This window comes from Phyllostomus discolor, chromosome 13 (genome assembly GCF_004126475.2).
Source record: "Phyllostomus discolor isolate MPI-MPIP mPhyDis1 chromosome 13, mPhyDis1.pri.v3, whole genome shotgun sequence".
NCBI lineage: Eukaryota > Metazoa > Chordata > Mammalia > Chiroptera > Phyllostomidae > Phyllostomus > Phyllostomus discolor.
The window spans coordinates 8519552-8537687 of record NC_040915.2 but is presented as its reverse complement, the minus strand read 5'-3'; the positions used below and the strand labels follow the sequence as shown (position 1 = coordinate 8537687).

Here is an 18136-nt window from a genome sequence, read left to right as displayed (position 1 = left end):
TCAAAGGGAAGTGGGTTCAACTCCTGGTCAGGACACATACCTCAGTTTCCAGTTTGATCCCCAGTTAGGGCACCTATAAGAGACAACTAGTTGATATCGCTCTGTCACACAGATGTTTCTGTTTCTTTCTCTTTCTCTCTCTCTCTCTATCCCTCTCACTCTCTCTCACCCCCGCCTCCCTACCCCTCTCCTTAAAACCAATGAACATGTCCTCGGGTGAAGATTTAAAAAACATCTAAGACAGTTCCTTCCCCGAAATTGGGACACATATAAGATTCAACCAATGAGTTCATGGACAAGTAGAACAACAAATCATTGTTTCTCCATTTCTCTTTCTCTCCATCCCTCCCTTCCTTTTTTCTCTTTCTCTCCCTCCGCCCACCCCCTTCTCTCTTTCTCTACATCTCTGTTTACCCTCCATGTATAGTATAAGGCCCTGGAACATTCCGACAGAATGTCAACCACCTGGATCAAGCAGTCAACAAACACACATTGCCCTGGCTGGGTAGCTCAGCGGGTCAGATCTGTTCCCGATACACCAGGGCTGCAGGATCGATCTTCAGTCAGAGCACTTGCGAGAACCAACCAATGAAAGCATAAATAATTAGTGGAAAAAACTGATGTCTCAATCTCAATCTCCCCTTCATCCCTCTCTCTGGAATCAATTTTAAAAATTAAATCAATAACAAAAAAACAGTTCTTTACGTCTCAAAAAGCCCTAGCCAGCAGGGCTCAACTGGTGGAGCGCCATCCCGCAAAGCAAAGGGTCACCAGGTCAATTCCCAGTCAAGGCACATGCCTGGGCCATAGGCCCAGCCCTCTCACCCTCTCTTTCTCCTTCCTTTCCCCTCTCTCTAAAAATAAATAAATAAAATCCTTAAAAAATAAAAATATAAATTAAAAAACTTTTAAATAAAAGAGTCTCAAAAAGCAAGCAGAACCAGCAGATGGCTCTGTCCTGTTTCTTTCTGTCAGCTTTAGTGGCTTCTCTGAACACAACGGTCAGCTTTCTTGGGATGGAATTAGAATTGAACCCCATTGATAGTCTATTGTTACCTTACCTGTTGCTTCTTCTTTTAACCTATCTCAAGGGGGCTTCCAGGGTTCTCTTTGAAATGCAGAAAATACAACCTAAGTTTCCAAACTTAATATACTGTTTGAGGGTCTTTGTTCTGGATCAACAATTTTCAACCAGTGTGCCACAAGAATTTTTAACACATGCAACACCTATTTTAGTCAGGGGCACTAACCACTTTTCCCTTAGATTGTTCTGTCTTGAACCATAAATATGCATAAAAACCGTAAATATGCAGCTAATATAACAGAGTTGCATCTTATTGGTCATATCACATAACAAGGTTTAGTCTGAATGATTAATTCTCAGTACCAGAAATCCTTGTAAGCACCTGATTTTTTAAAGTCTCTTTGGCCCTGGCTGGTGCAGCACAGCAGACTGGGTGCCAACCTCTGAACTGAAAGAGTGTTGGTTCAATTCCTGGTCAGGGCATAAGCCTGGTTTGCAGGCCAGGCAGGCCCCTGGTTGCGGGCATGCAAGAGGCAACTGATGTTTCACACATCAATGTTTCTCTCCCTCTCTTTCTCTCTCCCTTCCCCTCTCTGAAAATAAATAAAATCTTTTAAACAATAAAATGTCACTTTGAAGCAAAACAGGTAATTACTATTTTTATTGTAAATCAATCAAAATTGTACCTATTTTGTCAGATTGCCAAAAGACATATTTTTAGGTGTGCTGCAGAATTTTAGTATTAGTTTGTATATGCCACAAGAAGAAAAAAGTTGAAAAACCACTGTTCTAGGCAAATCACTTCTGGACCTAACCAAGTAAGCTGAAATTAAAACAATGGGGCTGCAAAGGTGCCACTAAATTCTAGTCCAAAACACAGTTTTGAAGAAACCTGATTTAACCGAGAAGGCTCAATTTATCACGGGTCCTTTGGAGACTAATGTCCTTACCTCAGACGCTTCCTGTCCCTTGACCGAGACCTTCTTTTATCCCTGCTGCGAGACCTCTCTCTCCTTCTGTCTCGATCTCTGCTCCTAGACCGTCTGTCATCCCCACGTTTACTTCTTTTGTCTGAGGGTGAGCGACTTCTAGATCGACTTCCAGAGCGTCCCCGTGATGCTGATCGCTTCCGGTAGTGGCTAGAACATCAAGTTAAAGATTAAGTTTAGCTGACACAGTTACCTTCTACTATCTTATTTATTATATTTTTCCAAAAAATTCTCAGTAGATAAACTAAACACTGAAACGGCTTTTTGCTCAAAATTTTTTTAATTGGGGGGAAAGACTAAATGAACCTTTTTGCTACAGCACATATGGAAGGGAAAGTACTATCTTAAAAGGGCAGGGCAGCAAAGAGAATAAACAAACCAAACCCCAAGCAGCTTACATTCTACAAAGGAGGACATAACAGTCCTGGCCAGGTAGTTCAGTTCGGTAGAGCACAGTCCCAATACTGCAAGGTTGTGGGTTCAAAACCCAGGTCAGGACAAATACAAGAATCAACCAATCAGTGCATAACTAGGCGGAAGAACAAACTGATGTTTCTCACTCCCTCTCTCTCCTTCCCTTTCTCCCCTTCCTCTCTCTAAAGTCAATCTAAAAAAATTTTTTAAAGCAAGACATGACAAGTAGAAAACCAAATATACAAAACACTATGTGGTGCTATGGAGAAAAATAGATCAAAGAAAAAGAGAACAGGAAACAGATTTGCTACTTTATACAAGGGCAGTAAGAGAAATGAAAATTATAGTCTATACTTAGTCTGAACATAAAGACTAGCCTACCGAATGCAATAATGTAAGAAAAAAGATAATACAGTCATGAACCAGTTCAGAGGCTCGAACAGGCCGATGGTAGTGCGGGGGAACCCTGTGCGCGTCGCAGGCCAAAATACACCCACTCCCTCAACCAAGGGCCCCCAGCCCCTCCAGTAGCCTCCGGCAGAGCTGGGCACACGTGGGGCCACGCTGGGCCAGGCCTGGCCCCGCGGCCACCTCAACTCCCGCCTCCTGCCCTCACCCCAAGGAAGCCGCTCGCCCGCCCGCAGCGCTGCCTCACCGTGACTCCCGGCCCATGCCGCAGGCCGCGGGCAAGAGGCGCCCTTTGGGACGGCGTGCAGGAAGACCGGACAGAGGAGAACGCCACGCTACACTCCACCCGCAGGGAGAGAAGCAGCACTAACTGGAGGCAGCAGCTACAGCGGTGGAAGCCATCCGAACGCAGCCAACGAAAACAGGACGTGTTGGCGCCGGCGGCAGAAGGAAGGAAAGGCTCGCCGGAAGCGGCTGCCTCCGGACAGCGCCACCTATAGTCTGGAGGCCGCACAGAGCTCATCGCGCTGAAAGAAGATGCCTTGGCTGGGTTTTTCCTGCACCGCGTTAGAAGGCCCCTGGCTGAGTCTGGGAGAGTCTTTCCTGCAGGAGCCAGCGGGGTGCCGATTGCATCCCTGCTCTGCTAGGACTGGTGCTCACATCCGCCTTAATCTGCACTGAGTGATGCTACAAACATCTCCATTCACTCTTATTCATTTATACATTCATTCATTAGCATATTGTTATGTATCGAGGGTGTGCTGAATCCCGGGGAGTTTACAGTCTACTGGGCATTGCATTACTAAAACACAAGCAGATGTAATACAACAAGAAAGAGATTCCAACATAGGAGACAGAGTCAGAAAACGAGCTCCCTGAGGACGTGACCTTTAAGGCGGGGAGACTTGAAGACTGAATAAGGAGCTAACTTGATGGAGAAAAGGAGGAAGAGCTTTAAAAAATTTTGTCCTGGCTGGTATGGCTCAGTGGATTGAGCGCAGGCTGCGAACCAGAGCATCGCAGTTTCTATTCCCAGTCGGGGCGCGTGCCTAGGTTGCAGGCCACGGCCCCCAGCAACCGCACATTGATGTTTCTCTCTCTCTCTCTCTTTCTCCCTCCCTTCCCTATCTAAAAATAAATAAATAAAACCTTAAAGAAAAATTCGCAAAATTATAATGGCTCTCAACTGGAAAGTTTAAAAAAAAAAAAAAAGCAAAAACGGACGCGTGTATGCCACCCCCATATCGATTTCATTGGTCTAGAGTGCTTCCTGTGCATTGGGTATTTTCAGGTTTCTCAGGTGATTCTTATGTACAGTCAAGGTGAGGAGACTTGCCCCATGGGAGGCATATTGATATGTTAGTTTAGCAGAAAGCTGTAATGGAGTTGGGGAGAGGCCCTCCTATTTCCATACATCTATACTGTTTTACTTTCTTACACCTAAGGATGGTAGAAAAGATGGTATGTCTTGCCCTGCCTGGTGTGGCTCCGTGGATTGAGTGCTGGCCTGTGAACCAAAGGAATACCGGTTCAATTCCCAGTCAGGGCACATGTCTGAGTTGCTGGCTGGTCCCCAGTTGGGGGCATGTGAGTGGCAACCACCCATTGATGTTTCTCTCCCTCTCTTTCTCTCTCTTTTCCCCTCTCGCTAAAAATAAATAAATAAAATCTTTAAAAAAAAAGGGTCTGTCTTGATTGTTGCCAGTTGTGGAGTGAATGTATACATTTATCAAAATTCACTGAACGGTTCAAAAGTAGATGCATTTTACTGTATGTAAATTTTACCTCAATGCATTTGATTTTGAGAAAAATGCAACCAAGTTAAGGCTCCAAAACCAATTTTGCACTTCCTCTATGGCTTACTACCCCCCTGTAGCGACAGTACAATCTATGCCAAGGATAAGGAAGGCTTGTGCTGGTATGTGACAAGAACAGAGACCAGTGTGGGTCAGGTATCAAAGCCACTCTAAACTGTTTGAGTTGAACCTAAGGCATGTGGGTTTCAGAGAAAAAGAAATAGGAAACCACCAGTGACATATAGTGGCAATACTAAGGAGTGTTCAAATTCTAGATATGCTATTCCAGAGGCATCTCTCCAAACACTGTTAAATTAGGTGTAAACTGTGAGGGAAAAGGAGAAATAAAGATACTCCCTGGTTTTGAACAGAACTACTGTGGATTGTAGTGAATTTGTGGAGATGAGAAATGCACAAAAGCAGCAGATTTGGTGGGGAAAGGAGAGAAAATTAGTGGTTTTGTTTCGGTGACGTAGTTTGAGATGCCCAATAGATACCCAGAAGGAGGTAACGGCTACAGGTGGGAATGTATGAACTTGGAGTTCAGGGAGAAGTAGAGGTTGGAGAGATAAGGGTCACAAGCATTTTCCACAATGCATAGTAATGCATGATATTTGAAGCAACGACTGGATGAGGCCATGCAGATGTCAATGTAATAACTTAAAACAGGTTTTTAAAATCACGTATCAATTTTAAGTGAAAAAACTAAGACTTGGGAAACAAATTTAATCCCAGATCACTAATCTTTTTTTAATCTAAACTGATACCAGAGCCCAGGTCTTCTAACACCATGACCAGAGCTTTTACTTCCCTTTAAGAGAACTATGCTCCCAATATATTTATGGAAAGTTTGCAGCATGTCTATATCCCAAAAGAGGCAGCTTTTATTTATTAGCACACACGAAAAAAGTATAGGCGGATGTTGTTTTATTGTGCTTTGTTTTGCCCTACTGCACTTCACAGTTTTTTATAAATTGAAGGTTTGTGGCAGCACTGTGTCAAGCAAGTCTATTGGTGGCACTTTCCAAGACTCAAATGGTTTGCATTTTTTAGCTGTAACTTTTTTTTAAAGAATGAACAGGATTTCACTTTTTTTTTAAAGATTTTATTTACTTTTAGAGAGGGAAGGGAGGGAGATAAAGAGAAACATCAACGTGCGGTTGCTGGGCGTTATGGCCTGCAACCCAGGCGTGTACCCTGGCTGGGAATCAAACCTGCGACACTTTGGTTCGCAGCCTGCGCTCAATCCACTGAGCTACACCAGCCAGGTAGCTGTAACTTTTTTTATTGGTCTTCTCCTGCCTTTGGACTCAAAATGAAACAGTTGGCTCTTCTTGGGTCTCCAGCCTGCTAGCTTTCGGACCGGGATTTACACCACCAGCTCTTCTGAGAGTCGCCCACTGCGGATCTGGAGTCTTCTCAGCTCCATAATCTCAAGAGCCTATTCCTTATAATAAATCTATCATCCACCTAAAATAAATGTTTATACCTCAACAGTGTCAACTGATGGTGATTGGTGCCAACTCAATGCCAACAGGAATCCCCAATTTGGGGTGCAGTGAAGGAAACTTAGTGCCAACAGTTCAACAGCCAGAGTGTGGCTGTGAAAACAGCACCGCGGCAGAACAGCCCAATAGTGCTGTACAACAGCATGGCCATGAGGCTGCCAGGCCTGCTCTGCCTTGCTCCGCCCCACTTGCACTGGTTCACACGGCTCTGCTCCAGTGGGGGAAATGCAGTCTTCAGTCTTTGGTAGAAAGTGTGTGTACTCCTGTATTTTTTAACTAAGGTATGTACAGTGTTTTGTAGATGCAATGCTACTGCACACTTTAATAGATTAGTGTAATCATAGCTTGTATGTTCACTGGGAAACTAAAAAATTCACGTGATCCACTTTACAGATATTCACTTCATCATGGTAGTCTGGAACCAGACAGACACACTGTATCTCCAGGGCAGGCCTATAATTATATTCCATTGTGTCTCCAATGCATCACTTTTAGCAAACTACCCTGGCTCCCAAAGCAGACTTTTATTCTAATTAACCCAGTTCTGAGTATCTCACAACCTTCTTGCTACTTTTAGGGCCAAGTGTGATGCACATGTCCATTTATACAACTAGCAAGGTTAAAAAGCTACTGATCAAAGACGTTGCCTTTCAACAACCATCCTACTCAATCTAGTTTTAACCCCCACACACTTAAAGTCCCCAAAATTTCCAAAGAAAATTTTCTTTTCAATTATTCCAAACACTGAGAAATATTTATTTGTTTGATTCTACTCAACACAAAGTGGCATGAATAGACACAAGTACTTACAGCTTTTGCTTTTGAAATAAATTTGATAAGGACCTGTAGTTACTAAACCTTTGCATGTGTCAATTGGCTAAATGGAGCCTTTTTAAAAAAGAGACAAGAAAAGTAAAAACGTGCAATTGAAGACTACTAGTGTTCCCAGAGGCTGGAGGGTGGGCGAGATGTGACAAATCAAGGATGCTTTCCAATCAAGAATAGATTCCTCACGGGATCAGAAAAAGCGCGTGCTTGTAATCTTATCCTAAGTCAGAGGCCTAGACCTCACTTACATTTACTCTGCATTATTCTGATTCAAAATAAAGTGACAAAAATCAAGACTTTGTGAGTAATTAAAAAAAAGGATGTATGTTTTTAATATCACAAGGATTAATCAAATAGACCATACAAAAATCTGTAAGAAAACGTAATACCAAGCAATATAACACTTAGGTTTCATACTCTTTTAATACAAACCTTCCAAATATAATAGTATTACCAAGTTAAAGGGATATTTATGCTATTGAGTTGTATACCTCAGTCAGTTCTTCACATCCCATTTTTATATCTAATCATTATAGTCTAGTTTGCTTAAAATACATACTTCTGAAAGCTAAAAACTCAAAAGTGAAAAATTCCAATTCTGAGATGGGTAATAAGACATTTTTCATAAATAAAAATTCAAAATTTCACAAATACCTTCCAATTTTACATGTATGAATCTTAATCCTTTCTCCCATTACAATATTTGCACTGGAGTAAGAATTAAGATATTGATTCAACAAGAAAAGAGACAAATGGCTATCTTATTGAGCAATTATAAATTAAAATGTGCAGATTTAACATTAGACAATGTAGTTTCTTTCATTTTATTTTTAAGATGGCTCCATTTCTCAGAACAGAACATAAATACAAGATGCAGTCCCTGATTACAAGGGGCTGGCTGAGACCACCTTCCTCTGCTCCCCTCAAAGCACTAGCTCAGCCTGCAAGGGAATTACAAATCTGAGAACCCAGGGAATGGTGTAGACTAGGGATTCTAACTAAAGAAAGATCAGTTGATGACACTGGTACTCTATTCTTCACATCAGTATTAATACAAACTCAACCCTTTCAAATCAAGGAAACTGCCATTCCATTCCTAATGAAGTAGTTCACAACTCCTACAAAGTGAGAGTTACATAAAGGTGTAAACCGGTTTGCCGCCTTTAGAGACTTGGCAGTACGGAAGAGAAACTGGTTTTCTGTAAGTTTCTCCTTCTGAGTTCTGCGGGCTTCATGGTACATCAGAGCCCCAGTACTCAAGCAGTTCATGGCAAAAGATAAAAGTGAAAAAGTAGACACAGAGATCAGTGAAAACTTCGCCCATTTTGCTGTAGGTATCCATCGATCGATTTATCACTTCAGCAGGAATCCCAGATAACAGAAGGGCAGCTGTTAGCACTGTTGTCTTTACCTTCTTTTCACCCTGTACAGAGAAAGACAAAGAAATCTTACAGCTTTCAGATGGTAACTCAAACTCTATAAAAATGTTATCAGTGCTATTTTTGCCTGGTTTCAAAACCGTTAATGAAGTTTCAAAACATCAATCAATAATACTATCAATAAACATTTACTGAACACATAATATATAAAGTAGAAAACGCTAAGCAGTAGGGAAAAAGACACCATTTTTGCTATCAAAAATTATATATGTAGCCCTGGCTGGTGTTGCTAAGCAGAATGAGTGCCAGCCTGCAAACCAAAGGGTCATGGGTTCAATTCCCAATCAGAGCACATACCTGGATTGCAGGCTAGGTCCCCAGTGAGGGGCATGTGAGATGCAACCACACATTGATGCTTCTCTCCCTCTTTCTCCCTCCCTTGTCCTCTGTCTAAAATAAATCAAATCTTTAAAAGAAAATGGATAATGTGTGGCACGGTGGCTCAAAGGAAACAGAAATCACTCCAGGGTCTTATATATACATAAAGCACAGGGAAGGATTTCAGGAGAAAGTAAAATTAAAACAGGCCTTCAAGTATGAGCAAGATTTAGGTGGGCAGAAGTGAGAGGAGAAATCTTAATGAAAATTAAGTCCCATGACAAAAACCATCAGAAGAGTGACAGGTGTGCTGCAGGACAGTGAGTTATTCTGTGACGGAACCATAGGAACATTCTGTAGAGCCCTAATTACCATGCAAAGCAATTCACATTTGATTGCACATGCAGTAGGATATCAACAAACATTTATTTCCTAATTTTCTAGTTTCATTTTTTTAGGAGATTCAAGGCTAAATTTTCATTTACTTTATTGATTTGATAAAGTCACCAAGTCCAGTCACATGATTCAAAAATTTTAATAATATAAAAAGCTATAGTTACCAAGAGAAATCAAAGCCTATGTCCACAAAAAGATTCACACAAGGAAATTCTTAGCTGCTCTAGTCATAATGACCATAAATTGGACAACCAAGTCCATCAACAGATTAGACAAATAAAAGATACATTTACACAATAAACTATTACTCAGCAAAAAAAGGGGGGAATAAACTACTAATATACCCAATAACATGGATGATCAAAAATACTATGCAGAATAAAAGAGGCCTTGTGCAAAAATGTATGTACAAGAACGATGCCATTTATATGAAGAACTGAAACAAAAAAAAAACAAATCTAGGATGGGGAAAAGAAAATCTGACCTTCGGAGTATAGAAGCTAGGGCTGCCTGGAAAAGGCATGATGGAATTCTCTGAGAGTCAAGTTCTAAACCTTTGAAGAATTTGGGTTTCACAGGCTAGACAAAAGTCATTAAATGGTACACTAAAGACTTGAGCAATTCACCTTATGAAACTTTTACCAAAAAGAGAAAGAACCATAATGACACACTAAATTATAATGATATGTAAGCCAAAACGTGCAGGGGTAAAATATATTGATGTCTACATCTACAATATATATACTTTGTAATGCATAAAGAAAAAAAAGATGTATTAAAAATGGATAGATCTGGCTAGTGTGGCTCAGTGGACTGAGTGCCAGACTGCAAACCAAAGGTTCAATTCCCAGTCAGGACACAGGCCTGGGTTGCGGGCCAGATCCCCAGTAGGAGGCATTAGAGAGGCAACCACACACTGATTTTTCTCTCTTACTCCCTCCCTTCCCCTCTCTCTAAAAATAAATAAAATCTTTAAAATGATAGATAGAAAATTGGATAGATACATGATAAAGATAATGAAATGTTAATTATAGAATCTAGGTCATTAAGTATAAATGGGTGTTCCTGCAGAATTCTTTCAACTTTTCTGTGTTTAAAAACTGTTTGGGAGGGGAGCATAATGGGGATAAATGGTAATGGAAGAAAATATGATAAAAAATTTTTTAAAAACTGTTGCAACATGTTTTGAGAGAAAAGTATAAGCAGTCTCCCTTCTTTCTCTGTCCTCCACTCACCCAGTAACCTGTATACTCGGGCACTGTTGTTCAAAGTTTCGTGTAATAGTCTTCCAGTTTCTTTACACATCCGTAAGCAAAATCAAGTATCTATATTTTCTTCCTTTTTATAAAAAAGAAGTGTGATGTAGATCCTATTCTGTATTTTGATTTCTTCTCTTAATATTTCTGGGCAAGGTTACCTTTATCAGTACATGAAGAGCTTCTGAATGAATAGGCAATAATTTTTTTCAAATTTAATCTTTATTATATATTTTTTCCATTACCATTTGATCCCCTTATACCCCCCCTACCCCCAGCCATAATTTTTTAACTAGTCACTTACTAATAATCATTTAGGTTGTTTCCAAACTCCTGCTATTGCAAAACTACAATCAATGTCTCAAGGGTAAATTTCTAAACAAATGCTTTTATTAAATTATACTTTTGGAGCATCTGAGACCTTGCTCAGCTCCCTGGTATATGTTGTCAGTTTGCCTAAAATAAGCTCTTTTTTCTTTTTAAACAATTTTTTAAAAGATTGCATTTATTTATTTTTAGAAAAAGGGGAAGGGAGGGAGAAAGAGAGGAAGAGAAACATCAATGTGTGGTTGCCTCTTTTATGCCCCTAACTGGGGACCTGGCTGGCAACCCAGACATGTGCCCTGACTGGGAATAGAACCATTGACCCTTTGGTTCGCAGACCAGCACTCAATCCTTTGAGTCACACCAGCCAGGGTTCAAATAAGCTCTTATAAAAATTTTTTGTTTAATTTATACTTTTGGAGAATGTCAATAAATATACATTTGGACCTGACCAGTGTGGCTCAGTTGGCTGAGTGTCATTCCACAGAGTGAAAGGTCACAGGTTCGAATCCCAGTCAGGGCACATGCCTGGGCTGCATGTTCAGTCCTGGTTGGAGTGCATACGAGAGGCAATCAATTGATGATTCTCTCTCACACTGATGTTTCTCTCCTTCTTTTTCTCCCTCCCTTCTCTTTTCTCTAAAAATAAATAAATAATCTTTTTAAAAAAACCTTTAAAATAAATAAACATACATCTGTATCATCAAACAATGTGTAATTAAAAATAACACTTCTTTCTTTTACTTTTACTTTGTGTATTTGACCTATTTGGCCCCTTGAAAATATAAATGCTTCAAATCCATAAAAACATACAAGGTCTATCAATGCCATACAAATCACTAAGCAAATAACCAAGTAGCCACTTCTCAGCAAAAAACGCACACAAAACTCAATTACACAAGCAGAATTCTCTCCCATGCCAGAAAGCCAAGTCCCATATACTACACATAATCTGTAGTCAAGCAGACCAGGTGAACACTGAGACCCCCCATGATTCTGTTCTGCAGTTATGGCCAAATGTTTCTGGCAAATATCAGGCCCTTGGCATTACAGATCAAGTGCACTGTTAAGTGTCCACCAAGGAGCACAGTAAGATAACTAAACCCACTTAACAATTAATTTCCTTTATCACAAACAAAATGAATTACTAAATCTTTACTAAGTAATTAAATTGAACACTTTTATACACATTTTTTTTCTCCCAATCCATGGTGTACCTACATTTTTTAAAAACACGATACAAATGTGATGGCAATGTACAGTTGCTATAAAAGTGTCTCATCACTCGCTTTCTGAACTTAACTCATTACAAACAGAACAAAAAGTCTGATTGGCGGCCAACTGACTCAGATCAAAAGTACGACAAATTTTTGAAAAGTTCTTAAGATTGTCTAGTCATTAATCAATCTATATTCATCACCATAATTTAAGAAAAATGTAATTTACCTTGGGAAAATATTTGTATAGTCCCATGTATGCAAGTTGTAAAGTAAGAAATGGAGCAAATATGGACTGTGAAGATAGAAGATACAATTATACATTTCCAACACAATCATTCAAATAACAATGAATCAAATTAACAGCAGCTATAAATTTAAGCAAAAAAAAAACTGTAAAAAATATTTAATTTTAGCAGTTGAAAACAGTCTTATTTCTGTAGAAGAGTGAAGAAAATAAAGGGATTTGATTTATTAACATAAACATGTTTTTCAAGTCAAGTCACACTCTTTAATGTCCTTAAAAATGTCTTCCCTCATAAAAACTTACCTTTTAAACAACTTGAAAAGTATTCTATGGTGATAGATGTATAATAAATACATCACGCAGTAACATCTCTCTCATCTGGAGATAATTTACTGATAATTTGGAAGTACACAGAAAAGGCCCAGTACTCAAAGGAGATGCCCATACATTCCTCAGACTTTGAGGCAAGAAAGTAACGCATGTACTTCATTTGGCTCTCAAATGGCGAGCTACTCTTACTAACGATAAAACAGCTTGGTTATCTTCCTTCTCACACAATAAAACAAAAAAGATAAAAATATCTGATTTACATTTATTTCTAAAATTAAAGCTATTATGAAGGGAATGAAAGAGCAAACATTATTAGATGGAAATACAGTGAGAGCCGTGAGAAGTAACAGTTGAAAATCTGACAGCTCCCTGGCTGGTGTGGGTCAGTGGACTGAGCATCAGCTTGCACACCAAAGGGTTGCTGGTTGGATGATCTGATGCCTGGTCAGGGCACACACCTGGGTTGCCCACAGGTCCCCAGTTGGGGGCAGGCAGGAGGTAAGTGATGCATGCTTCTCTCCCTCTTTTTCTCCCTCCCTTCCTCTCTCCGGAAATAAACAGATAAAAAACATTTTTTGAAGTATTGAAAAATAAGAAAATCTGATAGCAAAGAAAACCAGAAAGCCAACAAACTCATGCAAAAACGAGGCACGAAAATAGAACAACTTTAAACCATGAAAGCACAGTGTTTGCAGATAAGAGGAAAAAAAAGCTTCATATCTCACTAAATACTGAAAGCTATGAAAAAAGTCACATTTGTTCAACAGATTCTCTTTAAGTTTACATAGACACATTTTTAAAATTGTTGTGTAATAACATAAACTATAATTATCTAAAAATTTTATTATCTGCCTAAACTATTATTACCTATGCTTTTCTTCCTTCTTCCCGCAAGCTCTAAAACAAAAGGACCTATACATTCCTGCCTTCAATGAATAGCCACTGGCATATGAAGGTACAGCCAAAATGGACGGCATTCCTATAATACTATATTATAGAATGCTGAAATGCCTTCTGAACCATAAAAAACTTTATAGTACATCATGATCAGGATCACATGAACTGCATTTTAATGCTTAAAATTATTTGAGAAGTGGTAATTAACATGCGCTGTGTGTACAGACTTTACCCTTTGGGTTCAGAACACACTGCCTGGGTTTAATCCCAGCTGTCACTTAGTAGCAGTGTGACCTTGGGCAAATGATTTAACCTTTGTGAGTCTTCATTCCGTCATCTATAAAACAAAGATTCAAACAATACTTAGTTCATAGGGATGAAGTTAAATGAATCAATGTGTGCAAATCACTTAAAATGGTACCTACGTGCAGAAGGAATTTATCAATTTTTATTAGGCTCTGTACTTAACCAGAATGCCTCCTATAACTAAGGTGAGTAGCAGTTTATAGCACATATCCAAATAGTCCTGTGAGTCTGGCAAATATGAAGCTAATACTGACAATGAATTCTATGGGTTCATTATTGTAACTATTAACACTCATTATTATAATCAATTTTCATTTCCCATTATGTTTCTTACCAAATATTTGCAAACAAAAGCTCTGACTCCAAAGGCGAGAAGAGCACAGCCCACCAATCTAAATATTCGGAAAGAGTCAAATTCGTCCACTGTGTTTCCATCCTCTTGACTGGGTTTCTCACTGATCAGCTGTTTCCTTAGCTTCATTGCTTCTTCAAATCTGGAGAGGTACTGTTCTAAGCCGTGGCGAGACCCCCTCTGGACAGAGTCTGCTGTCAGGTCCCCTCTGTTCCGCTGCCGGAGCTCCAGGCTCCCGTCGTTACTGCCCTCAGGCGGTTTAATGAAAGAGTCCAGTTTGTCTCCCAGCTCAGTCCCCTTTCCCTCTGCCACACCACTCTGCTGGTCAGCTGTTCCTGTACTGACCGAATCACCCAGCACTACTCGCTTTGACACTGAAGGAATGGTGAGGGAGTTCAGTTTATCACTGTCCTGTTGCTTTGCTTTTGTTTGACTTTCTTCTTCTGAGAAAAGAAATTTGGAAGTCTTATGTATAATATACAGGCAAACATCCTTCATAGTAATATTAAAAAATATGCCACTGAGCTAGAACTCTGAATCTAAATTAATTGATTCTGCATAAAATGTAAGTTAATTCCTTCCTCTGCATCCTCAAAATATACAACTCAAAAAAGAGTATCCCTGCAGAGACTACAAATCAAACTTTGGGGGTAAAGGCCAGGTAAGCAAATCGGGAAAGACAGGTAGGGAGGGAGCAAGCTGCAAGGACAAGTTTTCCGGCATAATCCACCCCTGTAGTATGGCTGTTGCATTGTCTGTTCCAGCGTGTTTGGATAAAAGCAGAAAACCATTAAAGCTTTTTAAAATCTGTCTTTTAATACTGTATTTCTGAATCCCGAGTTTTATCAGCACAGGGTGTGGCAAATCCTACCGCCACCGCTTACGTAATCCTTCTGGAGTCAGGGAGCCATTAGCAGGGACACAGGCGGTTTAGGATGCTGTTGTCGTTTAAAACAAAACAAAACCTCAGCGACAGAAAACGTTTTCGAAGCAACATGACAAACTATGGAAAGTCCCTCGAGAACGACAGTAAATACTTTGGGAAAGAGTGAACGTTCAGTAGTCATTAAGGGCAAAGAACCCGAAACAGTCCAGTCGCCTCCCTCGGCAGTTTGCGACGGCGGACCTGTGACCCGTCAGTAAGTTTAGAACTAAGTTTATGGACCTAAAGCCCCACGGAAAAGAAGTCACAGGGACCTAAGGAGCTGGCCGCCAGAGACTGAAGGCAACGCTCAATGGGATCACCAGCACATCCTAGGGGTTCGATAAAGACTCACAAAAAATACGTAAGACAGTCACGTAAAAAGTTTTAAAGGACCTCATTCTACATGCCAGCGGGGGAGAAATGCGGAACCGCGCGAGGAGTATAGGCCTCGCTCGCCACCAATCACGGCAATCCCGGCGCCCCCGGGGAAGGAGAGACCTCGGGCGAGCGCGTCCCACTTGTTGGGTCTGTAGAAACGGCTGCTCCGAGTTTCAGACCTGCAGGGGACAATGCTGAGGGCACTCAACACCGGCCGCAGGAGCCCCTGACCCACGCAGAAAGGACGAGGGGGCAGTTCAGTAAAGACGAGTTCCCGTGGGCCGGCAGTTGCAGCCAAAGGCAAAGGAAGGCGGACGCTGGGGAAGGCGCCGGGAGGGGGACGGCATCTGGCCCAACAGGCACAGTAGCACGCCGGGCAGACCACGCGCGCGCGCCCTTCCACGGCGACGGCGTGGGGGAGGGAGGAGGGGTCGTCTCGGCAAGCGGGGCAGAGGACACCACCGCGGGGTTGAAGGTGAGGGGAGTGATCCTGGAGCTAGGGCTTCGCAGCCGGCGGTGGAGGGGCTACAACCGCTGAGCCAAGCCCCCCGAAAACTCAGGAGAGCGACTAGACCTTCCGGGGGTCGAGGGAGAACTTGGCCCCGAGCAGGGCTTGGTCAAAACGGTCAGCGGGGCGGAGGAGGGAGAGAATGCTCTTGGGGACTGAGCAGGGTGGGCGAGACACCGGGGAAAGCGGAGGACCTCACCCGCGCCACTCCCGGGCCTGTGGAAGCCCATGATCCGGTTGATGCGCTGTTCGGAGTTCATGAGGAGCTTTCTGCGCCGCAGCTCCGCTCGACGCTGGGAGGCCGACAGGCCTGCGCCCACCGGGGCCCCCGGCCGCTCCCCGCTGTCAGTAGCAGCGGTCACCGGCTCCATCTTCCCTTCCACTATCTGGGGTGTAGCGACGGTGGTACTGGCAGCTTCAGCGGCGCAGCCGATGACTTCAGGCCCCGCCGCAGGCTGCGTCGCCCCTCCTCACCGTAGACCCGCCCCGAGCACCGCCCTGCAGATTGCAGAATAAACTCGCGCGCCGCCGACCAGCCCAAGAGGAGGCTAGAGTCGCCATTTTGAATAAGGGCAGCGGAGGGTGCCCCAACTTTTGCCCCCTCGGCTTGCCTTCGCCATTCCCCTCTCCTGCCATCGGGCCCCTCTGCTGCCCACGCGGAGTTGAAGAAAATCGGCACCCCGCCTGACCAGCGGGAAAAGAAGGGAGAGCTACAAGTATGCAGGTGAGTGCCAGGAAGCAAAATGGAGGTTGCAGCGATAGGCACTTGTTTCCACTGACGACCTGTCGCGTCGCTTATAGGCCGCGGAAATACGGAACTCCGTGAGCGTCCCTGCAGGGAGCGTAGCGTCTGGGAATTTTTCTTGGTGCCGATACCTCATCCTCAACCACTCTTGCTCCAAGTGTGCCTGGTTTCTTCCAGGCTTCCTCGCGTCTTTGTTCAAGTCTTTCCCAGGGCAGCCCTCCCAGTCCATTCTATTTAAATTCCCCTTAACACTTCCTATTTTTTAAATTTAAGTGTATATTTTGTCTAAGATTACAACCTACGATGCTATAATCTTTTAAAAAAGATTGTATTTATTTTTAGGGTGAAGGGAGAGAGAAAGAGGGAGAGAAGTACCCATTCGTTGCCTGTCATGCAGTCCCCCAAGGGACTGAACCCAGAACCCAGGCACCTGCCCTTACTGGGAACTGAACCCGCCACCTTTTGTTGGGAACAAGGAAATTAGGAACTAAATGTGACCTTAGTAAACAGGGATCACATTGTAGCTAAAAGGAACTAATAAGGGAGACAGAATGCAGGATGCAGTTAAAGCAATGCTTTGTTTATATGTCGGGCAGATGCTTTCCCCTGGGTAGGCTAGATAAGCAATGCTTTGTTTAGTTTTAAAAATATGAATTTTACCCTGTTTCCGTGCGTGGTCTCTGTAAGCAAATAGCTAACTGCCACATCAGCTTCTGTGATAACGCTTGCTTGCTTGCTCGTGCCAAAAACCCTATATAAGGACCTAACTATAAGCGCTCAGGGCGACTCTTGTCTGCAGCCCTTGTGGGTACTGTGTCTCCGGACACTCAGAGTTCGCCCCTGCGCAGGTTAAAACTTGGCCAATAAAATAACATCTTTGAAACCCTGAAAGTCTCCAAAATTTGTTCTCGCGTTCGCTGGATGCTACACTTTCACTTTGCAGGACTACACCCAAGCAACTAAGCCACACTGGTCACGGCGAATTTTTTATTTCCTAATTAGTTCACATACAATATTACATGCTTCCAGTGTTTGTAGTTATTAATATTTACGTGATTTATGAAGTGATCATCCCATGAGTCTAGCACTGATAGGGGACTTAAGAGTTGGAAAATTCTAGTTTCAGTAATAGCCAATAAGCTTAGTAATCAATGCATGTAAAAGTTTTTGTTCCAGGAACTGAAGATATGACCCACCCTGATTTCAGGAGACCATAAGCAGTTCCACCTTTGTTCCACAGGAGGACTGCAAGCAGCTCAAGATGGTATCTGAGCCATTGTCCTCCAGGGTGAGATGACCACCACCCAGGACACAAGTAAAGACCACTGCCTGGGGCACAGCTTAAGACCACTGCCCAGGACAAGAATGCTGAAGGGGTTTTTTTTTTTAAATCCAATTAACTCCTCCCTGAATTTCAAAACCCCTCACCGCACCTTGTTTATTCTCTGCTGTAAAATCCTTGGCCAGGAAAGGAAAGACTAGCTGGTCTGTTAGGATATGAACCTGTTATCCTCCCAGAACGCCGGCCATC

General features: G+C 42.2%; 2 protein-coding genes across 7 annotated transcripts in view; both read right to left on the bottom strand.

Annotated features, from left to right (window-relative positions):
* DDX46 (DEAD-box helicase 46) overlaps positions 1-3283 on the bottom strand; it is a 52025-nt gene extending 48742 nt beyond the window's left edge. For 4 of the 5 annotated variants that reach the window (XM_036014448.1, XM_036014449.1, XM_036014451.1 and 1 more), the window contains exons 1-2: positions 3083-3282; positions 1975-2163 (exon numbers count right to left, since the gene is read on the bottom strand). In XM_036014448.1, coding sequence (XP_035870341.1) covers positions 1975-2163; positions 3083-3099 — 206 coding nt within the window. In that variant the 5' untranslated portion in view covers positions 3100-3282. Of the gene's footprint in view, positions 1-1974; positions 2164-3082 lie in introns of all 5 variants that reach the window. The other variant, XM_028527353.2, reaches the window with a different exon arrangement.
* A 3754-nt stretch (positions 3284-7037) lies between these two features.
* On the bottom strand, positions 7038-16343 carry CAMLG (calcium modulating ligand). 2 transcript variants are annotated; one of them, XM_028528822.2, is made up of 4 exons: positions 16060-16342; positions 14032-14492; positions 12147-12212; positions 7038-8390 (listed from the first exon to the last, which is right to left on the bottom strand). In XM_028528822.2, exons 1-4 carry the CDS (start codon positions 16229-16231, stop codon positions 8199-8201), a joined length of 891 nt encoding a protein of 296 aa, XP_028384623.1. In that variant the 5' UTR covers positions 16232-16342; the 3' UTR covers positions 7038-8198. The 2 variants fall into 2 exon arrangements, with proteins under 2 accessions (XP_028384623.1, XP_035869905.1); XM_036014012.1 differs by lacking the exon at positions 12147-12212 and having other exon boundaries at positions 16060-16343.
* Positions 16344-18136: the final 1793 nt, after the last annotated feature.